Here is a 24,652-nt window from a genome sequence, read left to right as displayed (position 1 = left end):
ACCTTGCTCTGAAGCAGCTGGGACTGGCCATTGTGGGAGAGAGGGGACTGGATTAGATGGACCTCGGGTCTGATCCATTCTGGCAATTCCTATGTCCCTATCAGGGTGGGGGCAATTCTAGGGCGTTGATCATGGTGATAAATTGCAAATAACTCCCCAAGGGAGACACATGTCTCCATCTGCCCACCTGTCTCTTTCCGTGATCATCATGTCCCCTCAGAGCAGAGAAGATGCCTGCCCCTCTGTAGGTCTGAGTGTCTAGGATCTCCCTCCCCTCACACCCATCCAAGCTGAGTAATGTTCCTTTCGTTCACTGTGGCAACTTCTTCTCTTTCCAACATCCATCCCCCTCCATCCAGCAGAGCAATGTGGCTCTCGGTCTGGGATCCAACCACCTCCACAATTCCAAGAGGTTAATTTCCCTCCGGATGTTATTTTTTTCTTTGTGCTTGTTTCTCTAGGAAATTCGGACAGGACAGTGATGGATGGATGTGTGAAGTCAGGAGTTTGGGGAGGGGAATTCTCAGCTTAACAGGGGGATTATTGTTTCCAGGCAGCCCAGAGAAGGCAAAAAAATCAGTTCACAGAGCTGGACAGTTTGACTTAAAGCACAAGCTGCCTGATTGCTTGTCTCTTTGTCACGCATTTCCCCAAGTGAAGTACAAATACTGCACTGTTCCATGATCCAGAACAGTTCAAAGAGCAGAGGCAGGCTAAGCAAAAGGGAGGAAAATGGGAATCCAGTGACAGAAGGTTTGCCATTACACCCAGGGAGGCTTTGGTGAACCTTTCTATGCATGGACTTGTATGCTGTCCGTCTAAGGGTGTGTCTACACTTTGAGCTGGAGGTGTCATTTCCAGGTTAGGGTGATGTCTGACCCCTAGCTTAGATCAAGATAGCGCACTGAAAGTAGCAGCGTGGGCAGTGGTTGTGCTGTTCCCATTTGATGCACAGTGACTGTCTGTTCTAGAGAGCAGATTGAGTATGCTTTAAGCTGTGTTTTATGGGCATGCACTGTGGTTATTTGGTTATTTGGTCTCTGGTCTGTTCAGCATCACTGGGTTTGCCAAACACAGTAGAAGTTTTTGCATTATTTTATATTGACAGTGTTTGCTGTAATAATTTGGCTGTGTTTCCTATACATCTTCTGCTATTACACTGCCTCTCTTTGTGAGTCTCTCTCTCTCCTGCTGTCACGCTGTAGTTGCTTTGCTAACATATTGGCCCCTGTTATTACATTTGGCTCTGTTTGCATCTCGATTAAGCAAATTGGCTCCTATTTTCTCTATTTCCACTTTGGCCTGGTTTCTGAATTCCTTTCACCATAACATACACACCACAAAGCAGCGTTAGAATTATTTATACTGCAGTAATGCCTAGTGGCCCAGTCAAGATCAGGGCTCCATTGTGGACGTGACATACGTTCGTGTAGTCTCTCAATCTGTCATTTTATTCCTACCTGCCACCCCTCTGCCTATTGTATGTCAGTGTCACAGAACTTACTCTTGGTCTAGGATAGGGATGGGGGTGGGGGAAGAGTTCCACTGAGATCAGCTTCCTTGCTACTCCAGGAATTTTCCACTATTCACGAATGATGCTTTTCTGCTATACCCCTGAAGAATAAGCACATCTCTTTAGTCTTGAGCATGACTTCCAGGAGGATACCTGTCACGTGCATGCTTTTGTGTAGGTTCTCAGCTAACCATGTTCAGCCTCCTCATATGTTTGAACGTCTATAGCTGCATGTAGCTGGATTCCTCCCCCTGCACCTGGCCTTGTTTCTCATACATATGCACACCTCGAAAGGTTACCGTGTACACTTAGACCTGACAGGTTTCATAAAAACACACTTAAGCACAAATGACTGCCCATCTGACCACACATGTACAACTGCTCATGCTACACGCCCCTCCCCATTTCATATATACATGACTACCTGGTCATGTTCATAGCCGCATTCAGTTCCCTAAGCAACAGGTAACTATAATAAAATGCCTAAAAGACCTATCGCCAATGAGAAGCTAACCCACGGCACTTTATTAAATACGTCCAATTCCAAGTTGCCTTTATGCATCTGTTTGGGCTCACATTGTGCATCTTATAGCTTTGATGACTTGACTTCAACAGCAACATGGCCATGGATGTGAATAACAGGGAGTGGTGTGCAAAGAGTTCAAAGTGTGTCATGTAGGGGACGATGGGAGAGCTTGACTCTTCAGAAGGAAGAGCCATGATGTCAATAAATTCACATTTCAGGGTCTGTGCCAGCAAGATCACCATCATCATTAAGGTCTGAAAATGAAGCAGTTCCTGACCTCTGGCCTGTCTTTCTCCAATGGCTCTCATTTTGGGCTTAAGGTTGGCTAGACAGAAATAAAAATAACATAAATGCATTGCCCAGTACATGATGAGAAAAGAAATAAATTGGCAGGAGGGAGGAGAACAAAACTAAAAAGTGGCTCCGTTGAGCCTGGGCAGCAGCTGAAACCCGTCTAAGCAAGACCTGTGGCTAACGGAAGAACTCTTCTAATGGGCTTCAGGAATTCTGAAGCTAGGGTTGCTGTTGCTTTGCTTTTGGGTGAGCCTTCTACCTAGGGTGACCGGACAGCAAGTGTGAAAAATCCGGACAGGGGATGGGGGGGTAATAGGAGCCTATATAAGAAAAAGACCCAAAAATCAGGACTGTCCCAATAAAATCGGGACATCTGGTCACCCTACTTCTACCCTGCATGCAGTAGGATGACTCCTGCAGCGAAGAGCCCTATAACAGGAGATGAACCTTGACTCCAAGACAAATGTTAGAAACAGCCTAACAAGCCCAAGCTTTAACCCCTTGGGAACCAGCCATGCTGTACGTACCCACCTTCCTAAGCATTCATCTGGTTGTCAAGTGCCAGCATCCCAAGGGTTAAGAGCAAGAGGAGAATTAAATATAGCTATGGACAGAGAAATCGCCATCCACACGCTCAGGCAGGGCTCTCCCCGCCCATCTCCTCTTCTATGTTACTGAAGCTACTCAGGGTGAAAGGCAGGGAGGATGGATCCAATAGATCAGACTGGTGAAGAGTTGGAGAAGTGTAGCTGTTTGGTTTTTTGGAGCAAGTCCAAGAACTCAGCCCCCTGAGCGTGCAAAATATGCACTGGGGAGGTGGGAGAGGTCCGGCTGCACAGTGGAAGCTGGGATCACACCCAACCCCCAGCGGACAACTCAGTGTTAGCAGCACAAGGGGGACACCTGCTGTTCACATTTGCTATGTAACTCTCTTCTCTCTCTCTTTCTCTCTTGGTCCCGCAGGGTGCCAGAGGTCCTGATGGACCAGTGGGGGAGCCAGGGTCAAGAGGTGTTAAGGTAAGTTGTATCAGGAGTGCCAGTTCTGACAGGTCTGCTCTTGGGCATGCTACGAGGCTCCCCTCTAGGCCCTGGAAAAATCAGGATGTCTCCCACCACCATCGCCTCCTTGCTGCCTCTAGCCCTTCATGGTGCCTGGTGTATCCTCAACTCAGTGTTAAATAGCTCTAACTCCATCAGCACCAAGCACTGAGTCCAGCCGGTGCCAGCATTCCTCTGAGCAGAGCAGAGCCCCACACCGGTGGCAGAGCCCAGCTGCCAAGAGCCAACACTCGCTCACATCAAGGCTCCTTAAAAGGAACCAGCATGATTTTGTATGGCACCAGCCGTCCCCCAGCACACAACCACCTCGCTTCCTTGAGTCAGGTTCCTAGCACATGGCTCTGCTCAGTGGGAGACCAGTGGAAATGTCTATTCCCTGGTCTCCCAAAAGCCTTTTCATGTGGGGAGAAGGGTGGGGATCCGAGGGAAGAGTGCTGTCTAAACTCCGCCAGGAGTCATTCGTTTGGTAGAAATAGAGTTTCGAAGATATTAAAGGTTCCAGCTGTTTGGTTAAAGTGAAGGGTGGCTGTAAGGTAGCTCAGGGCTTGTTTACACACAAAGTTGTGCCCCTTTACACCAGTTGCACCCCCCACCCCCAGCATGGACACAGCTGTTGCAGTATATAGGTGCTTATACCAGTATAGCTTATTCCCATCTGGGAAAGGGAATAAGCTATACTAGCATAAGACACATTTAAACCAGCATAACTGAACCTATGCTGTAGGGGTTATGCTAATTTAACTATATTGGTTAAAAAAAAAAAAAAAATCACACCCTGTAACTGAAATAGTTACAGCAGTACAAAACTTGTGTGTAGATCTGGCCTTACCGTCACCACTCCCCTAAGGACTCTGACACCCCCCCCCCAAACACACACACACACACACACACCGTAAGTCAAAGATATGTGGTGTTCACCACCTTTACAAAGTGTGTCTCCCTGTAGTGTGGTATGATCAGAGCAGAGATGTTCATGGAACAGAAATCCCCTCTGCCTCCTGGTGCGAAGGGGGTCTGGCAAATGGCCTCCTGGAATAGACCTGCCCTTCATTAAGTCTGGTTAAGAGAGTATCCAAGACAGATCCTTTTAGGCAAGGCTGCTGAGAAAGAGAGGGATGGATGGTAGAGCAACTCCCAGTCTGGGTGTTTCCTTTTGGAATATGGACGGCAGCCTAGCAAGGAGGCTAATCCAGCAGAACAGGAGGCTAGTCCGACTGATGAGCATTGAAATAGTGGCTGACGTTTCAGTTCTCGGTCATGCCTCCTTTTCTCCCAATCATTCTTCTACCTTCATAAGACTTCTCCTGCATCCATGTCCTCCTAGCTCAGAGGCTCCCTTCTCAGGCAGAGCAGCAATTAGAAAAGGAAATAATGTTGTGCTGCTGGCTCTTACCTGAGCGGGTGTATTTTTTGTGCTATTGAGGCTCTTCCACCCCTGAATGCTTAGCACACAGCATGAAGCACCTTTGGGAGTCCAAGTGCCACCCGGCCTACCTATCAATGTGTGGCTAATGCCCTCCCCCTTCTCCACCCACAATGACATCGAGTTGGATGGAGAAACTCCCCCGTTTTGAACCCGATAGGTGGGGAGTCCAGAGTTATTGGGATTTCTAAGAGCAGGAAGAGAGAAATTGGATTATGCTCCAAGCTTCTCAGCGGATGGGACTATCCCCCCCATGGGAGGGGGACTTTAGGACACTAGCTAGCCCCTTTAAATGCTGATGGAGAACCGGAAGCAAACAATTGACTCTTCCCTGGGGGATTCCAAGAGCAAGAAGCCTGGGGCATCAGGAGGAGCTAGCCAGTCAAGAGTCTCTGCTGCACAGCTCATGCCGACGCCAACATGTCTTTCTCTTTTTCATTAACAGGGCCTTCAGGGGGAGCCAGGCAAACCAGGGCCCGATGGGCAGCAGGTACGTCCACTGTGAGAGTTGGTGCTGGATGCCAAGCTGGCACTGTGCCAAACACTACATGTATGTATACTCACGCGTGCATGGCTCCCAGTAAAATACAGCTTTGATCGACTTTCCTGGCCAAAGCAATAGGGTGTTTCAGCACGTTCCCAACCTCTAATTACTGTAACCTTCTGTTTACAGGGGAAGATGGGAGAGACTGGGGAGACAGGACCACGTGGCTTCCCAGTAAGTGCCAACCGCCTTCCATTCCATTTTATAGCCTACGTTTTAATGAAGGTTTTATGTTTTTTTTTTTATTCCTGCTCAGAAGGAGAAACCTGGACAATGTCTCACAGTTCAGCCTCAGGGCCACCTCTGTGTTCCTTTTATAAAGTGTTTACGAGGTGAATATGACATGCTGGGAGGTGTGAAAGGTGATGACGGGACAGAGCTGACCTTGGTGATTTTGTTATCCTAGGGTATCCAAGGACCTTCCGGACCCCAAGGAGGCAAAGGGGCTCCAGGCGACCCGGCAAGTGTCTTCTCATTCCTTCTTCATCCATCTGTCCCTTTCTCTTTCCCCTCATTTCCTCCTCTGTCTGGCTTTCCCCCACACACACACACACTCCTTCATTCCCATCCCCGCCTCTCCTGCTGAGTCCAGCTTAATCAGAGCGGCACTTGTATAGGGTTAAAGGAAAGCCCAGGAAGGTTGGAGGAAGGGCAAGATCAGACCCTACAGAGGCAGAAAGGAGGCACTAGATGAGATTCAGCAGCAAGAAGGTAGACCAGAGACTGGAGTTGACTCTGGCAGGGAGAGTGGAAGAAGGGGCAAGTCTGGATTTTGGGAGAGAGAGTGTGTCTGGATCAGATTAAAGTGGGGGAAGTTAGAAAAGAGACTGGACCTGACTCTGACAGAGACTTGAAGGAGAAACCAAGAGAGTCTGGCAGGGAAGGTGGAAGAAAGGTCAGAATGGAGGTTTGGAAGAGGCCTTGGAAAGGAAAGATGGTTTTTGTGGTCAAGGCATTGCACTGGAACTCAGGAGACCGGGGTTCAATTCTTCACTCCAGCACAGACTCCCTGGGTGAACCTGGGCAGCACCTCAGTTCCCAACCTGTATTACCTGTGGTGTTAATACTTCCTTTTTGCCACCTTTTCTCTGTCTAGGCTATTTAGACTGTAAGCTCTTTAGGGCCGGAATGTCTCGGTCTAGCATGTAGCACAATAGCCCTGACCTGACCACAATAGCACGTAGCCCTGACCTTGGAGGTGGTAGATGCTACTATAATGATGATAGTAATTAGGTTAGATGCTTGCAAGGAGGGGTGGAGGAGCTAACTGTCTTAAGATTGAAGGAGGTTCCATGTAGGCTGCTCAGGAAGGCCACGGTTAGACACTCCTGAGCCTGTTAGAGGATGATCCCAGACTGGGAGGATGGACTGGATCAGGGTATGTTACTGAGAGGGGTGGAGGGAGTCAATTGGGAACCATGAGAAAATGGCAGGAACAGAGTCCAGTTCTGACTCCATTTAGGATGGAGGGGTTGAAGTAGGGTCAGGTCAGACGGATGGAATAGAAGGGGGCTGTGACTGCCGAGGGTTAGACTGTGGTGACTGAAGGAGGGATATGCTGCAGGCTCTGAGAGTGTAGGAGTGGGGGTGGGCTCAGGCTGTCTCAAGGCAGACTAGAGAAGGGAATTATTCAGACACGCTAAGGTTGCCAACTATTGTCAGTTCAGCTTCAACACAGCAGCACCCCTACCCTCCCCGCAGCCACCCAGACACAGGGAAGTTTCTGACCCTTCGCTTGCTGCTGTTCAAGCACTTTGAGCTGCCCATTTCTGGTCTTTTGACCTCCTCTCCCATGCCTGTGTAGTTCCCATGTGATGTGGGAGGGCACTAGGGAGCGGATTGTTCTTCAGAATTGACAATGTTGCATGAAAGAGCCCTGTGTGTCTGTCTTGCAGGGACCTCAGGGACCACAGGGGCCAGCTGGACCTTTAGGAGAAATGGGACATAAGGTAGAGTATGATCTTTGCTTTCGTCTCTACAGCACACCCCTCTTCTGCCCTATTTCCCCCTCACTCACCTAGATCTGCACAGCTGAGCGAGGGGCAGTCTGGCTTGGTCTGGCTTCAGAAACTCTTGAGGGAAAAGGACAACGGAGGTTTCTGTGTCTTATGAGTTTTAATGTCAGCATTAAGAGTGCAAGAGAAAAGTTACAAATACAGGCCCCATCTACAGTCCAGACAGAACCATACTGGGCTGAACCAGGCTCTGACCTGGTTACAGGTGATGCAGTTCAACACATCCACACACCACCATTTATCCCTGCATCAGGGTTTGTCAACCTGCCCATATCTTCTACTCTACAGATCCCAGAGCATTCTGGGAAAATCTAGGCAGCTATCCCACAGAGCCTCACCTTGGCACGAATAGTTAGGCATTTTTCCCCAGGATGCAATGCGTTGTAGCCTGGCCTCCCACCCAGAGACCTGGGAGGCAGGAGGTTGGCTAACCCTGTTACACAGATGGGCAGTCCCACCTACACAGCAGAAGGAGCATTTTAAAGCTGGACTCTGAGAATTATCACAACCCCATTCACAAGCAGGGTCAAACGTGGTACCCACCCACGCTTTAAGAACCAGGGCCCAGATCCTCAAAGGCATTTATGCGTCTAACTCCCATTGAAATAAGTGGAAGTTAGGCACCTAACTCCCTTTGAGCATCTGGGCCCATATTTTAACTCTGTTGTGTTTAGAATCATCCATGTCAGTAAAAATCTGTAGTGAAGAAGGCTCCAAGTCTCTTTCCCTTCCTACCCCCAGTTGCTACTGTCTCTGGCCGGCAATCATATTATTCAGCCCAGTCTGGATATGTTCTGATTGTCAAACCCAGTCTCGCCACTGTCCAGGTGAGTGGGTGGAAGAAATGCCTTTGCTTTAGTACCACATGCTTTTTGCATCATTGTTACCATTAGGCAAAAGTGACACTTTGCAACAAAATGAAAGGAATAGTTACTGATTTTTTGTCCCCAGGTTTAGGAGCACAGGAGGGCAGAAGCTTACTCAATAGAGTTTGCTCTAACCCTCCGAGCACCTGGAGACTCTCCTTCAATTCTTACCATCACAGCCAATCACTGCAGACTAGGTCACCCACTTTTAGCTCCTTTCAGTGTGTCTGAGATGGTAATATAGTCAAGATGTTCATTTGGTCTCAAAAGTAGTAGCTAAGGTACCTTTTAATACAGCCCACTGCACAATTTATGAGTCCTGAGACTTTCCAGTCTCCTGCCTGCTAGACTGGACGGAGTGAGCTCTCCGTGGTAAACCACACTAGGGATCTGGAAAGTTGGTAGGCTGCTACTGAGCTTCCCTAGGCCTTGCTTGTTCTGAAAGCACAGAGCTCCATATGTTAGGCTGTATCTCCTCCAAGAGCCTTTCTCTTGCACTGGAACCATTGGAAAAACCCAGGCAGTATTTCTGCTTTCACTGGAACTTGCTTTTTCTCATGCATGACTTGCCCAATTGTTCCGAAACCTAACATGCACCCACTCACCGCTCCCTCCAGTTCGGAAAGCTGGAAAACTCCGAGAGCTCCTGCAATTACGAGCTCTTGTTTCCTTTATTCCTAGCTGCAGAGAAGAGGGAGATTCTGGTCTGTGGTCTGGAAAGCTAATACAATAAATAAATAAAAATCCCTTCAAACCCAGCAAGACCAGCTTTGCTGTGTCACCTTTGGTCTTATTTAACGGAGTCCCACTGCCTGCGCTGGCCAGAAATCAATGCAAAAAATACAATGATTAAAGTTACCCTTTCCCCTAATCTCAGGTACCAGTGAGTGCTTCGTGCAATTGACCAGCCTAACACCTAGAGTAAGGGGCTAGACACATCCTGAAAGGGTCCTGGGGAGAGAGCACAAGGACGAGTGGTCTCTCACATACCCCACTCCACCCTTACTCTTCATCGCTTTCCAGTGAAACAGTTTAATCTTTCAAGGCTCACTGGGAGAAGCTGGTTCAATTGTACCCTCACGCTCCAAAAAGGGGCCTATTATCCTGTCCCCCTGCTCCTTTGTTTCATCTAATACAGTTTTTAAAATGTACAGTTTAATGATCGCGGTGAAGTTCCGATCCGGATCCAACCTTTATGCAAGGTCTGGGGTGTTCAGCCCATCACAGAGCCAGAGAAAAAGGGGTGGATGCAAAGGTCAGATCTGAATTTATGCAAAATTATTCAAGGGAGTTTGGACCTAGGATTCCAGCTCAGCCCACCTCTAGTACACAGCTGCTGTTTTTAATTCCCTTTCCTCCACGAGCTAGCTGCCCATGGGTGTCCTCATTATACAGATGTGCATGGCACTTTATGGACAAATAGGAGACCCGATCCCTGCCCCACAGACTTTAGGCCTTGTCCACATATACAAGTTGTGCCACTTGTATAGTTAAAGTGGCACAACACCTCCCCTCACCAGTGTGGATGCAGTTGTCCCAGTATAAATGTGCTTATATTGGTATAGCTGTTCCTGTAGGGGAATAAGCTCCACCTGTATAAGGTTCCTTAATACTGATATAATTGCATCCAGATTAGGAGTTGACCATAACTGAAATAGTTACACTAGTACAAAAACTGGGCATATACCAGGCCTTGGAATCTGAGTTAAAGACAGAACCAAGTGATAGATAAGGGGGCAGAGAAGGGAAAGTATTAAGTGGTTGAAGTTATTTGTGACCCATTGTGTTAATGTCTTTATTTAACCCTTTTATGCTGATTTTAAGTATTTTGTGCTCTTTCTTTCCTTCCTTTTTTTCTTTTAACTGGCGTGGGGTAGAGATCCGCACTGGGAATCCAAAGCCTGGAGGAGTTAGAGTGAGGGAGTTCAAGCGAGGCTGCCTGGCAAACAGGGTCAGAGACTTCGTTTCAGGCTTGGGGAAGGGAAAGAAAGGCATGAGAGAAAACAAAGGCCCTTGTGGGAGCGGGACACAGAGGGGTTCTTGGCCTTTTCTTTGGCTCTGTGTACCCTGAGCCAGCTCCAGGGAGGTAATTACACTGCAACCAGGCCTCCTCTATCCCCAAAGTGCTCTGCTAAAGGAATTTGCTCTTTGAACTTGCTCTGCACAGAGTAACAATGGCCTTCTCTCCCCCCCCCCCGCCCCAGGGACCTCCTGGCTCAATAGGACAACCTGGCCTTCCAGGTGAACCTGGCATGAAGGTAAGAAAAACACTTAATGCAAGTTCTCTGTCAGAGCGGAGAGATAACAGAAACTTTTGTTCCTACCAAGAGTCTGCTGTTACACCGGAGTCCCAGAGGACCCCGGCAGGGCTTGTGAGCAGTCTGCCTAGTTACAGTGGGCAAGGTCAGACGGCTAAAGATAGATACTATAGATAGGTGTATTCAGGGAGGGAAGCGGCTGGGTAACCCCACATCAGCTGCTCTTTACATGTTTCTCAGCCACAGAGCTCTCTAGTGACACAGTTCGGGGGGGAGAACACTTTAGCCCTTCGGTTATACAATTCCAGTGCCTCAAGTCCCCTGTGTGGGCCGCTAGAGATCTCAGGTAAAGAGGCTCAAATGCAGGAAGCTTCAGCCTCTGTTTTGGGCATGCAGGGAAACAAAGGAAGGGAAACCATGACTCGAGAGCCCAAGAAAGGGTCTCAGTAAAAACCCAGCTAGATCTACATAATCCAGTCAGCCGATTCACAGACAGGAGCTGGGCTGAGGCATTGATACAAAACCTGCAAGAGGATCCCCCAGGTGACCCAGAGTCGGGCTGTAACCTAGTCTGGAAACAAGAACTGTCTCTGTATGGGAGAGGCCAGGAATATAAATGCCTTAAAACAAGCCCTCCCCCCTGGAGTTCCCAATGCTGGGCTTAAGATGATGAGCGCCTGAAATGGAGGCTGGATTCTGCTAATGCTGAATATGGAGTTCTCTCTTTAAAAACAATAAAAAAAAATTACTGCTCTGCAAGAATTTAAATATAGCCCCTCCATGCCCACACATCAATTAACTAGCTGTCATTTTTAATCAATACAGCACAAAGCACAGTGCCAGGTGCAGTGTCACAGAGCTGTGAATGCACCTGGCACTGTGATGTCCTCATTATACAGATGATGATGCTGGGTACCTGATTAATCTCTGGGTGTGAGGATGGTTCTGAGACAGATGTCCATGTTTGAACAGGACCAGATAAAGAAAGAGTCAAAATGCAGGAAGAAATGAGGGGGGGAGGGGGAGAGGGAGGGGAGAAATCATCTTCATCCTATGCATTTAGCACTGTCACCAGCTTGACTCTGTGCCTCTGTGTTTTTAGGGTGATCTTGGACAGCTGGGGGTCCCAGGAGAACAAGGCCTCATTGGTCAAAGAGTAAGTAGAGTTAGCTTCATATTGGAGTCCTCTTCATTACGTGTATGTGGATGGCTAAGCAGATAAACTGTGGCTTCTCAACCAAACTGGGTGTATAAATGGACAATGCACTGCTCCCTCAGGTAGACTTCCAGCCTTTGGAAGGGCCATTGTGTATCTGCAGTGACTGAGCGGATAGCAGCCTGGGACAGCCGATCATGGATTCGGGTCTTACCCTGGGACTTGTGAGCCCGTGGACATGTGATCGTGGCATGGCAGGAGGGTGAATGTGGTACTGTAAAAGGAAGGATAGCCTTGGGGTTAAGGCACTATACCGGGACTCAGGAGCTCTGGGTTCAATTCCCAGCTTGGCTATGGACTTAGTTGGGCATTTAATCCTTCTGTGTCTCAGATCCTAGTCTGCAAAATGGGGGAAATACTAACCTCCCTTCCAGGGGTGTTGTGAACCTAAGTTCATCACTTACTCTGATACCACAGTGACGGGGGCTGGATAACAACCGAGATCAATGGCCTGTTTAAGAGATGTCCAGATGAAACTGAAAGATCACAAGGGACATTTTTTTTTAACAGGGTAGAGGTTTAGCCCAGTATCCTGGCCATTTAGTCTCACAATAAAACCAGATAGCTGCATGTGAGCTACCAATGAGCCCCACTTGCCCACAGGGTGACGACACAACTGGACATGCTACTTTGCAAAGTGCTTTAAAGTTCCTTTCAGTATGAATATGAAAGGGGCTGTGTAAAAAGAAGCCTATTCTGTTCACAAGTTCTTCACGACTTGGGTATGTGTAACCTAGAAGTGGCAGGAAAGGACTCTCGCTGAAGGCCAGCATTAACAAGGAAAACACTGGGTACAGTATGCGTAAGTGGGGCGGGAGCCAGAGCTGGGATGAATGCAGAGATTGAACCAGAAGCGTGTTTCTTGTTCCTTGATCTCCAGACTGAGGTCAGTTGTTCGAGCAATATGGAGACGCCCAAGGTTGCATGAACACAGAGACTGAATTCCCTGCTCCACCCAGGGGAGAGAGGACTTCCCGCGGGTCAGAGTTGGGGACTGTTGAAGGAAAGCCTGGAACAGTGGGGGCTTGTTCCTCTTGATCAATTTTGAGATACCGAGCAGGATGGGGCGACTTCATAGCATAGTCCTAAAAGATGGTGATATAAACAAAACATATTGGCCCACGTGTGGCAGTATAGATCTCCATCCTACACCAAGAATATCAGCACTGGAAACCCTTAACATTCAGCTCACATTGTTGCAAGGGAAGTCACTCCTCCTCTGAAGGGTGTTGGCTGCAAAAAGCATGAGAAAAAGGGAAGAGACTGTCCTAAGTCTGTTTGTCTCTCTCTCTTGCAGGGAGAGCCAGGCCTGGTAGGGGACAGCGGCCCATTTGGGCCAGACGGCGTTAAGGTAAAGGTTCAGTGTGGTTTTTTGTTGGGTAGGTTTTCTTCTCACAAATTTAGCCACTTTCAGACCATGCTCCTTCCCCCTCTGCAGACAGGCAAGGGAAGCAAGTATTGTCTCTCAAGCTACCCTGGTCATCTGACCCCAGACTCCTTTCCCGTCCCCCATGTTCAACAATCCTCTGCCCTACCCCACACAGTGGCTACAGTAGGAGGAACAATCCCAACATTATCCTGGGGGTTCCCAGGCAGTATCTCACATCTTTGTATCAACATCCAAGGTTCATTTTGCTTCTTAGTGGCCCCATGTGACACATCCCCCACCTCCAGCTTAGGGTTTGTATCAATGAGCTGTAACCTCCTTGGTCCAAGGACTCTCGGAGCTTGTCATTGTATCTCCCCGATCAGATGCCTTTCTCCCAGACTGCGTATCTGTTCCATCATCAGCCGGTAGTGGGAACTAGTTCCCAATGCCATGTGCACTCCAGGCTCCGCTTATCCTGGAAACTGCAAGGATCACCTCTGTAGATACTTTTAGCCAAGTTTGAGACTAACCATGGCTTCTTGCAGCACATTAACTACATGGTAGCATAATGATCTGCTGTCTAGTTAGGGTTTTCTGTATTGTGCCCTCTTTTCATCCACCCCACGTGGGGTGGTAAACAGTCTCCATAACATTTCTGGCTCCCACCAGCTCCTTCCATCCCTCCCTCTCCCTTTCTGCACAGACTTACCTGCAATCCAGACTGTGGGAAGTGAACCACACCACCTTCCCTTGCCATCCAACCTGAGGTGGGAAGAAATGTAAAGAGGTTTTTTATTTCTTCCGTTAGAGATGCCGTCTTGAGCCAGAGTCAACTGGGTCTTGAAAAAACCTTTTATGCTTCTTGTTTGGTCAAAGATTCCAATAGCTCCACAGCAGTCTCAGGAATCTACCAGGGCATCTCCTTTGCCTCCTTTAAACCCCCATGTGCTCTTGCGTAAGCAATCCTTAAACCTGCATCCTTCACTGCCCCTTTCAAGTGGATGCTTCATAAAATCATAGACTTTAAGGTCAGAAGGGACCATTATGATCGGCCATCAGACCATCATAGTGTTTCTCTGGCCTCTAGCTTTTCCCCATTGATATAGTTTTCATTTAACCCTTCCTGAACTATGGTAGCATTTGTGTAGTACACACTAATACAATGGCTCTTTGTCCCCTTCCAGTGGCTAGGACACATAAAGAGGTTTATGAGTCTGCTGAATTACTGATCCTTTAGCTTAAGTAGTAGAGGCTCTGCTCTTAGCTCCAGAGATCCCAGCTTCAATCCCCAGAAATGTACTAACCTGGAGCATCATTACATTTGTATTACAATAGGATTGGGGTCCCATTGTGGGCTGGGTGCTATCACAAACACGCATTAAAAGAACTACCCTGCAAAACTATTTACAAAGTTTATCCTAACTGCAGGCAAGAACCTGAGAATCCCCCACAGAGTAAGTTAGATCTGTGCTATGTTCAGTGCTTTTAATCTTAAACACCTCTGTGCTAAAGCTGTTGTCTCTAGAGCCTGAACAAAGAAGTTACAGCTGGACAGCAGGTGTGGGTGACATTTTTCCCTGTAATCTTTTTTGCTGTATTATGCATTGGATCTGACCATACATCTGTCTCGCACCAAATTGTTCCCTTCTTGACTCCTTTTCCGTAATTTTTCCTTTCAATCCTGAAAGGTTCTTTGCTTCCTCTTGTTTACACAATGTCCCCTTTATTCTCAATAATAGCATCTCCATGGGAAACAAGTTCAACACTTGCTTTTTTCTGCTAGTGGGTTTCTTCACATCTCTTGTTGATGGGGCAAAGCCCATAATTAGTCAGTTTGCCAATGCTCTCTTCTGTCCAAAAATATGTGTCTTCCACTTCCATGAGTCCAAGTGATAATGAAAGCTCCTTCCTACTTTAAATATTCTTTCCTAGTTCCAGCTCTTTCCCCCTCTCTAGAAATGGAGTTACAGGCAGCCAACAGCATTTTAAGCACCATTGCATGGCCAGATTTTATCAGATCTACCTGGCATGGCATTTAAAACACCACCTGCCACAGGTGCCTTACGTGAACTAGGGCTCGAAGTACTGCAACCATTGGTAGAGCTGAACTTGCATTAGCAACACTTGGGAAACTTGGAATGGTGTCCCTAGCCTCTGTTTGCCAGAAGCTGGGATTGGGTGACAGGGCATGGATCACTTGATGATAATTGTCTGTTCATTCCCTTTGGGGCACCTGCCATTGGCCACTGTTAGAGGACAGGATACTGGGCTTGATGGACCTTTGGTCTGACCCAGTATGGCCATTCTTATGTTCTTATGATTGGAATAAAGTCTACTATAGGAAAAGCCTAATAGCATTAAGTTCTCTCTCTTTTTTGGCATTCCCTTTCGGTTCTTCAGTTACACAACAATCAATTGTACAGTTCACCTAATGAAAACAGCAAGCCAGAAGGACAGATTTTTCAAGTCCATGTGCTGTCAGACCAAACCTGTATAAAGTCTTGTTTACAAGAGATCCTTCAGGTTTCAAATCTCTAGCTGCATTCTTGGTGCACCTCAGGAACTTCTTACAGATCTCTGTGAAGGTCCCGTTCTTCTTCAAAAACTGGTGGTCAACAACTTATTTTGTTTGTTTCAGTTTCTACAGATTCAATTCTTCCTTCCTTACAGATTTTCACCAGTCTGAAATTCCACAGGCAGATCAACAATTGTCCCCAAACCCTCAACAGCCTCACAGCCCATATCACTATTTGCGAGTCCAGTAACAAGTCCCCCCCCCATTTCCTGACGGGACCCCCAAATCCTTATTCATTGTTGCATTGCATTGTTTCTCTTGCTGTTCCAAATCTTCCCTTTGGATTGCAATCCCGATTTCTATCCTTGTGTAGCCTGTCCGTCTGCACAGGCCAACAGTTTCATGCCACAGAAAGTAAAACTGGCCAATCCCACAACAGTCTCTTGCGGTTTATTGCTTCAGTCTAGTTAAACTATGTGCTGTGCTTCGTTATTTTTGTTTATCATTGGATGTCAGATCAAACAGTCCTTCCTTATATGATTTTCTTGTGCCATCACTTGCTGCTTCATCTCCAAGTTGTCTTGAACACTTCCAGTTCCTCCCAACCCAAATGTTTCTCTGGATAATGGAACTGTTGCTATTGGTTGCACAAATATTTGTTTAACCACAAAATGTAATGGACATGATTCTGCTTTTACTAATGCAAGTGTAAATCAGGAGCAACTCTACCAAGGTCAGTTGGGTTACATGAGTGTAAAACTGCTGTGAGAGCAGAATTGGGCCCTTTTTATTGTGCCTATAAAATACTCGGCACCAATTGTGAGCATGGCAACTTGATGCAAGTTTTTGCATCTAGCGCTATAACTGCTGATCTTTCATGGGGGTAAGATGCTGTTGCTCTGCAGTGTGTTCATTCGGGGCCTGGGGTGCTTCCCACAGCCTCTTCTGGCAGCCTTCTGGGGCTTATGGTTGAGTCAAAAGACTCTCTCTTTCAGATCTCAGCTGCCTGCCTCATAGCCTTATCCCAGACCCAGGAGTTTCCATGTGGGAGATTCCTGCTCAGTTCATTGTGGGAGAAGCAAAAAGTTCAAACCATCTTCTCTTGTGGCTGAGGTCCTATCTCTCTGGCTAAGGGAGTTGTTTAAAATAACCTGTTGCATTAAATGTCAAGTACTTTATGACTCAGCTTCCTTCTGTCTTCTTGCTTTCAGCCTCTGATCTCCCTTTTTTTTTCTTCAAGAGTCATACACAATGATCTATGCTTTGTTGGTATTGAAAAGCAAACATACTCCACTCTTCTGCAGGGAGACAAAGGAGAGCAAGGCCCAGAAGGAGAGAGAGGAGAAAAAGGCACCGAAGGATTGAAGGGAAATGAAGGGCCTCCTGGATATCCCGGAATCACAGGTGTCCGAGTGAGTTTGAGAAACCAGTTTGCCTGTCTTTGTCTGTCTGCCTGTCCTTGTGTTTCTTTCCGCCAAGGTGATTAATGTTCCTCCCCAACAAATTGCACTTGGTTTAATTGGTACATCTCAAGTAGTGAATTGTCCTTGGAATAAGTATTAGGCCAGCTGTAATTTCTGCACACTGGTGATATGTTTTCTCATGCGTTGGGTTTTGAATATGCAATAATGTCCCTTTGCCTGCACAAATGCTTTTCACCACTTGGTTTGGAATCACTCTAAACATTTGCACATGAAATGATTGCCATCTTGGTCATCAGTGGGGACTGAACCCAGGACCTGCCAGCGCTACAAATATGATCCTCAATAACTTGAGCTAAAGAACTGAAATCAGTGGGAGGCTATTCAATGGGATTTGGATCAGGCGCTAAAGAGCTGTATCTGACAACGCGTCCTTTGTGGATCAGATTGTTTGTGGGATGTATAGTGTGCACTGAACAGTAGGTTACAAATGTACAAGTTTAAGGGACAATCCTCTCTTCTTATTAACCAGGAGCAGATCACTGCTGATTTATTAGAATCCGCGACTGTGCTTGCATTGTAGGTAATCTGAAAAGACAGGCTTCAAGGCGGACTCATGTAATCAAGAGGGCAAGAGAAAACTCACATTGTGTGTTTTTGGGCCTCGGCTTCATTTAAGCCCAGCAGGAAATAAACACTCGCTTTCTTTTAGAAAGACAACTACGAGGAGCGTCCCATCTTCGTAGCCTGAAGGTGATAGTCAATTGCTATAGATGCAGTACAATTGCAACAGGACACAGCACACACAATGCACCAAAGTCTATCAACAGCAAAGGGGCTATGACTGGAACTTCATCATAATATGCTAAATTAGTACCTAGAAAGGATCAAGCACCATTTGAGAAGAAAGTTGTCATGGAGTGTAATGGAATTTTCTATGGAACATCCCATTGTCACTGTTTAGGGAAGGAAGTTTCCTTAAATATAAGGTGACCCAAAACTCTTAACGTGTGTTAATATTGCAGCTCCGGCACACAGGGGAGGAGTTAGGTCAATGGCTAGGGTGCTAGCCTGGGACTTGCAACTCAGGGTCATTTCTCAGCTCTGTAATAGACTTTCTGTTTGACTGTGGGCAAGTTAATCAGCATATGTCTACACTCCCAAAAAAAATCCTGCAGCAGCGAGTCGGAGTCAGGTCAACTGACCCAGGCTTGTGGGGCTTGCACTATGGGGCTAATAGCAGTAGCTTTGATGTTCCTGTTCGGGTTGGAGCCTGGGCTCTGAGATCCCTCCCTTGCCAGATTTCAAAAACCCAGCATAAAACAGCTCAGAGCCTGCATGTTGGTCTCAGCTGATTTGTAACTGAAATCAGACCCTCTTGTTTAAAATGCAAAGGAGGGTTTGTCAACCAGACTCATAGTTAGAGTGAACTTTTCAGAGATCAAAGTCCTTTTGGGGAGCAGCAACTTCTGAATTATCTTTCCTTAAAAAGAGAGCCCAGCCCTTCTCAGTAATACTGTGTAGTTCCCAGTTGGTCTCTCTTGCTTAAACATAATGTAAATCTGGCTCTTTATGCGGCCAGAAAGTATATTTCATAGTGTTGGATCCATCACTCACCACGCCTCTCTACTGAGCTAGGACTCCTGTAAGGTATGTGATCATGTTCTTAGCTGTGGAAAGAATTGAGGGCTGAGTATCTGAAGACTGTTCCTGTAATCCCTCCATAAGAGGATAGGAGGAAACTGAGGAGTCAGGTATCTATGATCTTGGATGGCTGCTATCTTAACAGCTGTTGAAACTGTTCTCCTTTCTCCTTCTATGCTTGAGGCAGGCTAAGAAACCAGCAGGAAGCCAACTGTTGCAGAGGGGCAGGGGAGGAGGAAAGCAGGAATAGCCTGGATTTATGTTAATATTTTGCATTGAGGTTGGGGGTTGAGCATTGTGTTGACTGGAAACTAGAAATATTGGCTTAATACCATGTGATTATACAGCACCATAAATATGCTGGATGCTTTACAGAAAAATAAGGCCACAGCCCTGCCCCAAAGAGCTTGCAGTCTAAACCCCTGATCTACAACAGATCCCTGCATCCACACTGAGCTCACTGCAGGAGTGGGTCCTGTGGGCTCCATCCTGTGACCCCTGACTCATCTGAGTAGTCTCGGGGCCAGGGTACTGTAAATTCACTGGCTACTAAGTTAAGATACAACCTGACAAGGGATGGTAAAAAATACTGCAGCACCCTTTGCAGCTGTGGGCAGGCACTGCTTATTGTTTAACTTTGCTTATTGCCTGCCGCGCTCTGTATTTTTGGCAGGTTTACTCTGTTTATATTGTGCATGCTTAAGAACCAACAAAAAATCACACAGGCTGTGTTCAGTTCTGCAGTATCACATATAAAATATAGCAGATTCCAGAGCTTGTTTTCTGCCAAGTTGTGCCTGGGAACAGGGTGCCTTTTTCTGTTTGTTTGGGGAGAGGGGTTTGGTTGGTTGGGGTTTTGTTGTTGTTGTTTTAAGTCTGATACTGCCAAAATGCCTTGCTCAGGATCACTTTCTTTTGATTTTTTTATTAAGAACACTATATCACCTTCTAATATATTTAATACACATTTCTGATAGCCTGATCTTTTAAAACCACATGGCTTTGTAACCAGCCCAAACTAAGCCCCAGATATGAAATCTCTCTTTGCCAGACTCTTGGCCCTTTCTCATTGCATAGGCTGATATTCCCGCACCCAGTGGGGTAAGGTTAAAAATGGAGGTTCTCTGATGGACGAGAGACCAGTTTTTCTTTTGCAACTTTATGTGCAAGCCTTTTGTATTAACTTCCCACACAGAAAATGTATAGATACTATTAAGAGCCTCCTCAGCTCTCTGCCAAAATACCATTTACAGAGCCAGAAATGTAAGTCACCAGAGATAACTGTGGTCCAACTTCAAATCCTCTGCTTGAAAGGGGGATATATAAACAAACAGTCAGCCCTTCCACTAGGGGGGAGATGTGACAAAAGCCACCTCAGACACAGCCAGCTAAAGAATACTGGAATTGAAAGGATATTTGAAGGTTCTTATATAAAACCAATGAAAATTCCATCAGGAAAAGCTAACAGGGGCAAATCCCGAGTCCTGGCTCAGGCAAACGATCCCTGACAATTCCTTGAGAATTTTGCCTGCACAAGGACTGGATAAAAATTGAGTGAGATCCTCAAGATTTGGCCCATTTGCAGCATCTGTGATTTCATCCATACTCATCAAATAAGCTTCCTGGATGGGGTGGGGGGAGAAAGTGTGTGTAATATACACACATCTATACATAATATGTGTGATGTATTGTATAAACATATTGCAGGGGGTGGGTATGTTGCATTTATGAAGAGTGTGTATACATAATACACATGCACAAACACCCTTATGTGCATATAATATATGGTATGTATTGTATATGCATAGTGGGTATCCAAATTAATATTCTAGATGTATGTTGTTAAACAGATCTTCATCCATAGCTGCTGCATCTTCAGCAGGATTCTACTGGGTTGTCAGGCAGCCGTCCCAACAATGTTTCAGCTTCATTCCACAGTCTCCCATTTGGCCAGATTGAGAACAGTAACTTCAGCACCAACGGTTACAAAAAATCCCATTTGTCTAAATGAAACCCAGGATTGTTGGGGAGTTTTTCACTCCCCTTTCTCTTAACAAAAGAGATCCAGGAAACAATTAGGATTGGACCCTTACTCGTGTTACCTGTGCCAGAAACTTGAGACAGCTGGGACGGGGCACTCTTTAAACTTTATCTGATATTAGTGGTGGTTGGTTCAGATTTAATGTCTAATATAACTAAGTGACAAAGCCCATCAGTAGCTCCTGTTTCCAGATAACTTTCTTTCAGACGAGCAGTACATATATTTTGATTTTTAGCTTGATTTGTAAAAGAACTCAACGTTTCTATTTAACGAACATTCTCAAGCAAATTTAGAAAATAAGGTTACTCGCTGTTATCAGTGATCTGTTATTGATTTGTTTATTTTTAACCCATATTAAAACGTTTGTGCATGAATTCAGCCCTGGGGAAAGGTGGTGGGCTGACAGCCCTAGAAAGTGAAGTTCTCTATTTAGCCACAGAACAGGTAGCCACAGGGAGCAGTGGCAGGGAAAGTTTCTCCCCACACACGCTGTTTTGCACGTGGCCTCAACCCTGATCCCGGAGGGACCGCATACAGGGTTGAAAAAGGGATGTTGGTCTCTATGGGCCACGCAGTCCTCAGCCTCCCAGCTAAGATTGCAAACAAAGGGGGTCCCTGAAGGTCAACCATGACGCTGAGTTTATAGATTTTAAGGCCAGAAGGAACCATTAGAGCACCTAGTGTGATCTGCTGCATAACACAGGTCATAGGCTTTCATCCAGTAATTCCTGCATCAAGCTCGTATCTTGTGATTGATCTAGGGGTTCTCAACCATTTTCTTTCGGAGCCTGCCCCAATATGCTATAAAAACTCCACAACCGAGTGTGGGGGGGACTCTGGGCTTCAGCTGCAGGGGGGGCTTAGGAGTCCTGAGGGCTGGGGAGGAGCGGGGGGGGGCTCAAGACTTCTGCCCCATGGAACTGAGGGGGCATTGAGGCTTCTGCCCCATGAGGTGGCTTCTGCCAGGACTTGGGGGCTCTGGGTTCGGGCTTCAGCCCTGCAGGGGTGCCAGGGCTTGGGACTCCAAGCTTCAGCTGCTGGGCTCGGGGCTCCAAGTGGCTCTGCTTGGCAGACTCCCTGAAAAATGGCTCGCAGACCCCCCAGTGGGCCATGGACCCCCAGTTGAGAATCACTGATCTAGAGTGTATTTTTTTAGAAAGACATCCAATCTTGATTTAAAGTTATTGTGTGGTGGACACTTATCCACTGGGAGCTGGACTGAGACCTCCCCAAATTCATCTCAGGTAAGTCAAGTAACACCTTCCAGATAGAAATAGCTTTTGGTCAGTTAATACTTTTTCAACATTATCTGTGTCCCCTCCCCGCCAAAGGGATTATAGATGAGATGTATTCCACCTTCTGTGGCACTAACTTATCAGGTACCCTGCTTTATTGTAACACCACCACCTACCCTTTCAGCCATTCCACCCAATTTTAGCCCTTCCCTGGGACTGTATAAATAATGAACAAGTCAAGAAAAAATGACAGATGGGTGATAACATGACTCATAGACTCATAGACTTTAAGGTCAGAAGGGACCAATATGGTGATCTAGTCTGACCTCCCGCATTGTGCAGGCCACAAAAGCTGACCCACCCACAACAGAATCTTCCAGCCTGCGACCCCTGCCCTATGCTGCGGAGGAAGGCGAAAAACCTCCAGGGCCTCTGCCAATCTACCCTGGAGGAAAATTCCTTCCCGACCCCAAATATGGCAATCAGATGACCCTGGGGACTCCAGCCACCTTCCACATGCGTCCGTTTTCTTTCTTAAACTCTGCCTTGCTTTGTTTTTGTGGATTTGTCAGGGGCTTGTTTTAGCAGTTTGCCTGTCTGAGTCTGTATTGCATTATGTCTGTTTTGGATAGGAGGAGGAGGATTTTCATATAAATGAGGTCTGGATAATTAAGGATGGTCAGCACTTGTGTTGATGTCCTTGGTGTAACATTGTAGACACCTTTATAATAATTCTCAGGCTGTAGACTGGGAAAGAAGGCCAATCAGCATCACTATAAAGGTAACAGTATCACAGCTGTTGTGTTGCACAGTTGCTGTCTGGGCTCCAGGTGGCCCAACTGGGGCAGTGTAGTGGCCTTTCGTTGCTGAAATCGCAGGTGAAAGGAGTGGGTGGAGTCTCAATCTGGTGACTTGGGGAAGTTTGTGCACATCTCCAAACCAGTGGATATCAGCAAACAATCCTGGCTGCTGAGACAAGCCAAGTGTTGTGTTGAGCCCCAGACAGCTGTGGCTGGTAGAAGGGCTTCAGGCAGTTGGAGGGGTGATGTTCATGCATCATCTGTCATTTGGCCATTTTGTCCAATGAACTTCGGCTGCTACCAAAATCCCCCTGTCAGCTCCAGTCCCTCCCTGGTACAGTCAGCCAGTTTGCTCCACTCCTCCCATTGATAGGGCTAGGCCAGCCAGCTCCACCCCCGCTTCCCTGGCAGTCTCCAAGTATGATCCTTTCCTCCCTGACAGCCCCAGCTGCTTCCCCACTCTAGGCTTCCTCCCAGCAACCTTCCAGCTTCCCTCTTCCAAAGGCCCCAGCTCCCACCCCAGCAATTCTGCAGCTTTGTGTAGCACCAGGACTGTGAGGGATAGTACTACTGCACCCAGCAAGAAATCCCACCTGGCATCCCCCTGCAGATAGGTCACTTGTTTCTTTTCAATATTAGCTGGATACGATTAGTCCCTAGCACATTAAAACACAACCAAAAGCAACATCCAATGTACTCCTCTTAACTTAGATTTAGAAATTCAGGCAGGCTTGCACGCTTCCCTTGCTCTTGCTCTCTCGCTCATGTCCGTTTCTCCATAGTGGGGCCCCAGGCTGGTTTCTTATTTCCTCTATTGGGGTCCTACTGGTTCTTGCTGACCTCACTGTAATGAGACTCTGACTCCTTTCTGGACTCCGTGATTTAACTCTTGGCTCATCACTCATTCTGCTTAGTGAGATCTCTGGCTTGTTTGAGCTGCAAGAAACTGACACTGTATCTCTGTTCTCACACTGGAGTTCATTAGACTTTGAACCTCTGCAGTTCAAAGGGTGGCTAGAGATGAGGGTCCCTGGTGACTGGTCCAAGTACAGTGATCAGGCTCTCTGAGCAGATGCTGCAGGAACAGGGTCCAGAGTCTTTGTGTTCGATGCGCACGTGAGGTAGGGAGAGAGCATCTCGGCAGCTAACAGAGAGGTAGGAGGATGGCATCACACTGGCTAGTGTGAATTCAGGGTTGAGGCACTTTGGTTGTCACTGCAAGAGGAGGGATGTGGTTTGCTGGTGTTGAGGGCAAGTTCACCTGCCATCTGTACATCTCAATTCCTGGAGCAGGGAATGACACTGCCCAGAGGGTAATGTGCACTTCATCAGAATCCCTGCTGCTTGTTCAGTCCTCTTCCTTGTAACTGAGGATGGTCTGAACCAAAGGTTGAAGTCACCATTATATAACCAGGAACCGCAGCAGCTTGCCAGGTGTTGGATATGAGCAGCCAGCAGCTGAGAGCAACCCATCTCCTCTAATATGTTCCTATTTAAACCTCCTCTCTTGTCATTCTACAAAGAATCCAGCATTTCAGCCTCTTCCCTCTGAGAACAGCTAATCAGCTTGTGGCTGTGTGGAAGGGCCAAGCCAACTGGCAGGAGCATGGTAGTGGATTTCCAGCTGCTCTCCAGAGCGGAGCACTGTGGTTTTCGTAATGTGCTGGTCTTTGTACAAGTTGGATATCTGATAGCAGGGGGGTTACAGTTCCAGGAAAGTAATTGTAGAGCCCATAGGTAATGAAATACAACATGATCTGAAACAAGAAAATCCCTCATTTTATGGCAAGACTGGGAGCTAAATCCTCACTTTTTATATATATATCTTCACTTTGAACCTGAAATCACATCTGCGGTGTCATTTGCAGCCCACCTCTGGGGTCAGAACGTCCTTGAGCTGGTGTAAATCAGCA

The 24,652-nt window shown here is 46.9% G+C and overlaps 1 protein-coding gene across 1 annotated transcript in view; it reads left to right on the top strand.

Annotated features, from left to right (window-relative positions):
- COL27A1 (collagen type XXVII alpha 1 chain) overlaps positions 1-24,652 on the top strand; it is a 210,781-nt gene that overhangs the window by 141,978 nt on the left and 44,151 nt on the right. The window contains exons 29-37 of the mRNA XM_065418988.1: positions 3,297-3,350; positions 5,261-5,305; positions 5,489-5,533; positions 5,766-5,819; positions 7,255-7,308; positions 10,445-10,498; positions 11,601-11,654; positions 13,012-13,065; positions 16,903-17,010. Coding sequence (XP_065275060.1) covers positions 3,297-3,350; positions 5,261-5,305; positions 5,489-5,533; positions 5,766-5,819; positions 7,255-7,308; positions 10,445-10,498; positions 11,601-11,654; positions 13,012-13,065; positions 16,903-17,010 — 522 coding nt within the window. The remainder of the gene's footprint in view (positions 1-3,296; positions 3,351-5,260; positions 5,306-5,488; positions 5,534-5,765; positions 5,820-7,254; positions 7,309-10,444; positions 10,499-11,600; positions 11,655-13,011; positions 13,066-16,902; positions 17,011-24,652) is intronic.

This window comes from Emys orbicularis, chromosome 18 (assembly GCF_028017835.1).
Source record: "Emys orbicularis isolate rEmyOrb1 chromosome 18, rEmyOrb1.hap1, whole genome shotgun sequence".
NCBI classification, from domain to species: domain Eukaryota; kingdom Metazoa; phylum Chordata; order Testudines; family Emydidae; genus Emys; species Emys orbicularis.
This window is presented reverse-complemented; position numbering and strand designations above follow the sequence as displayed.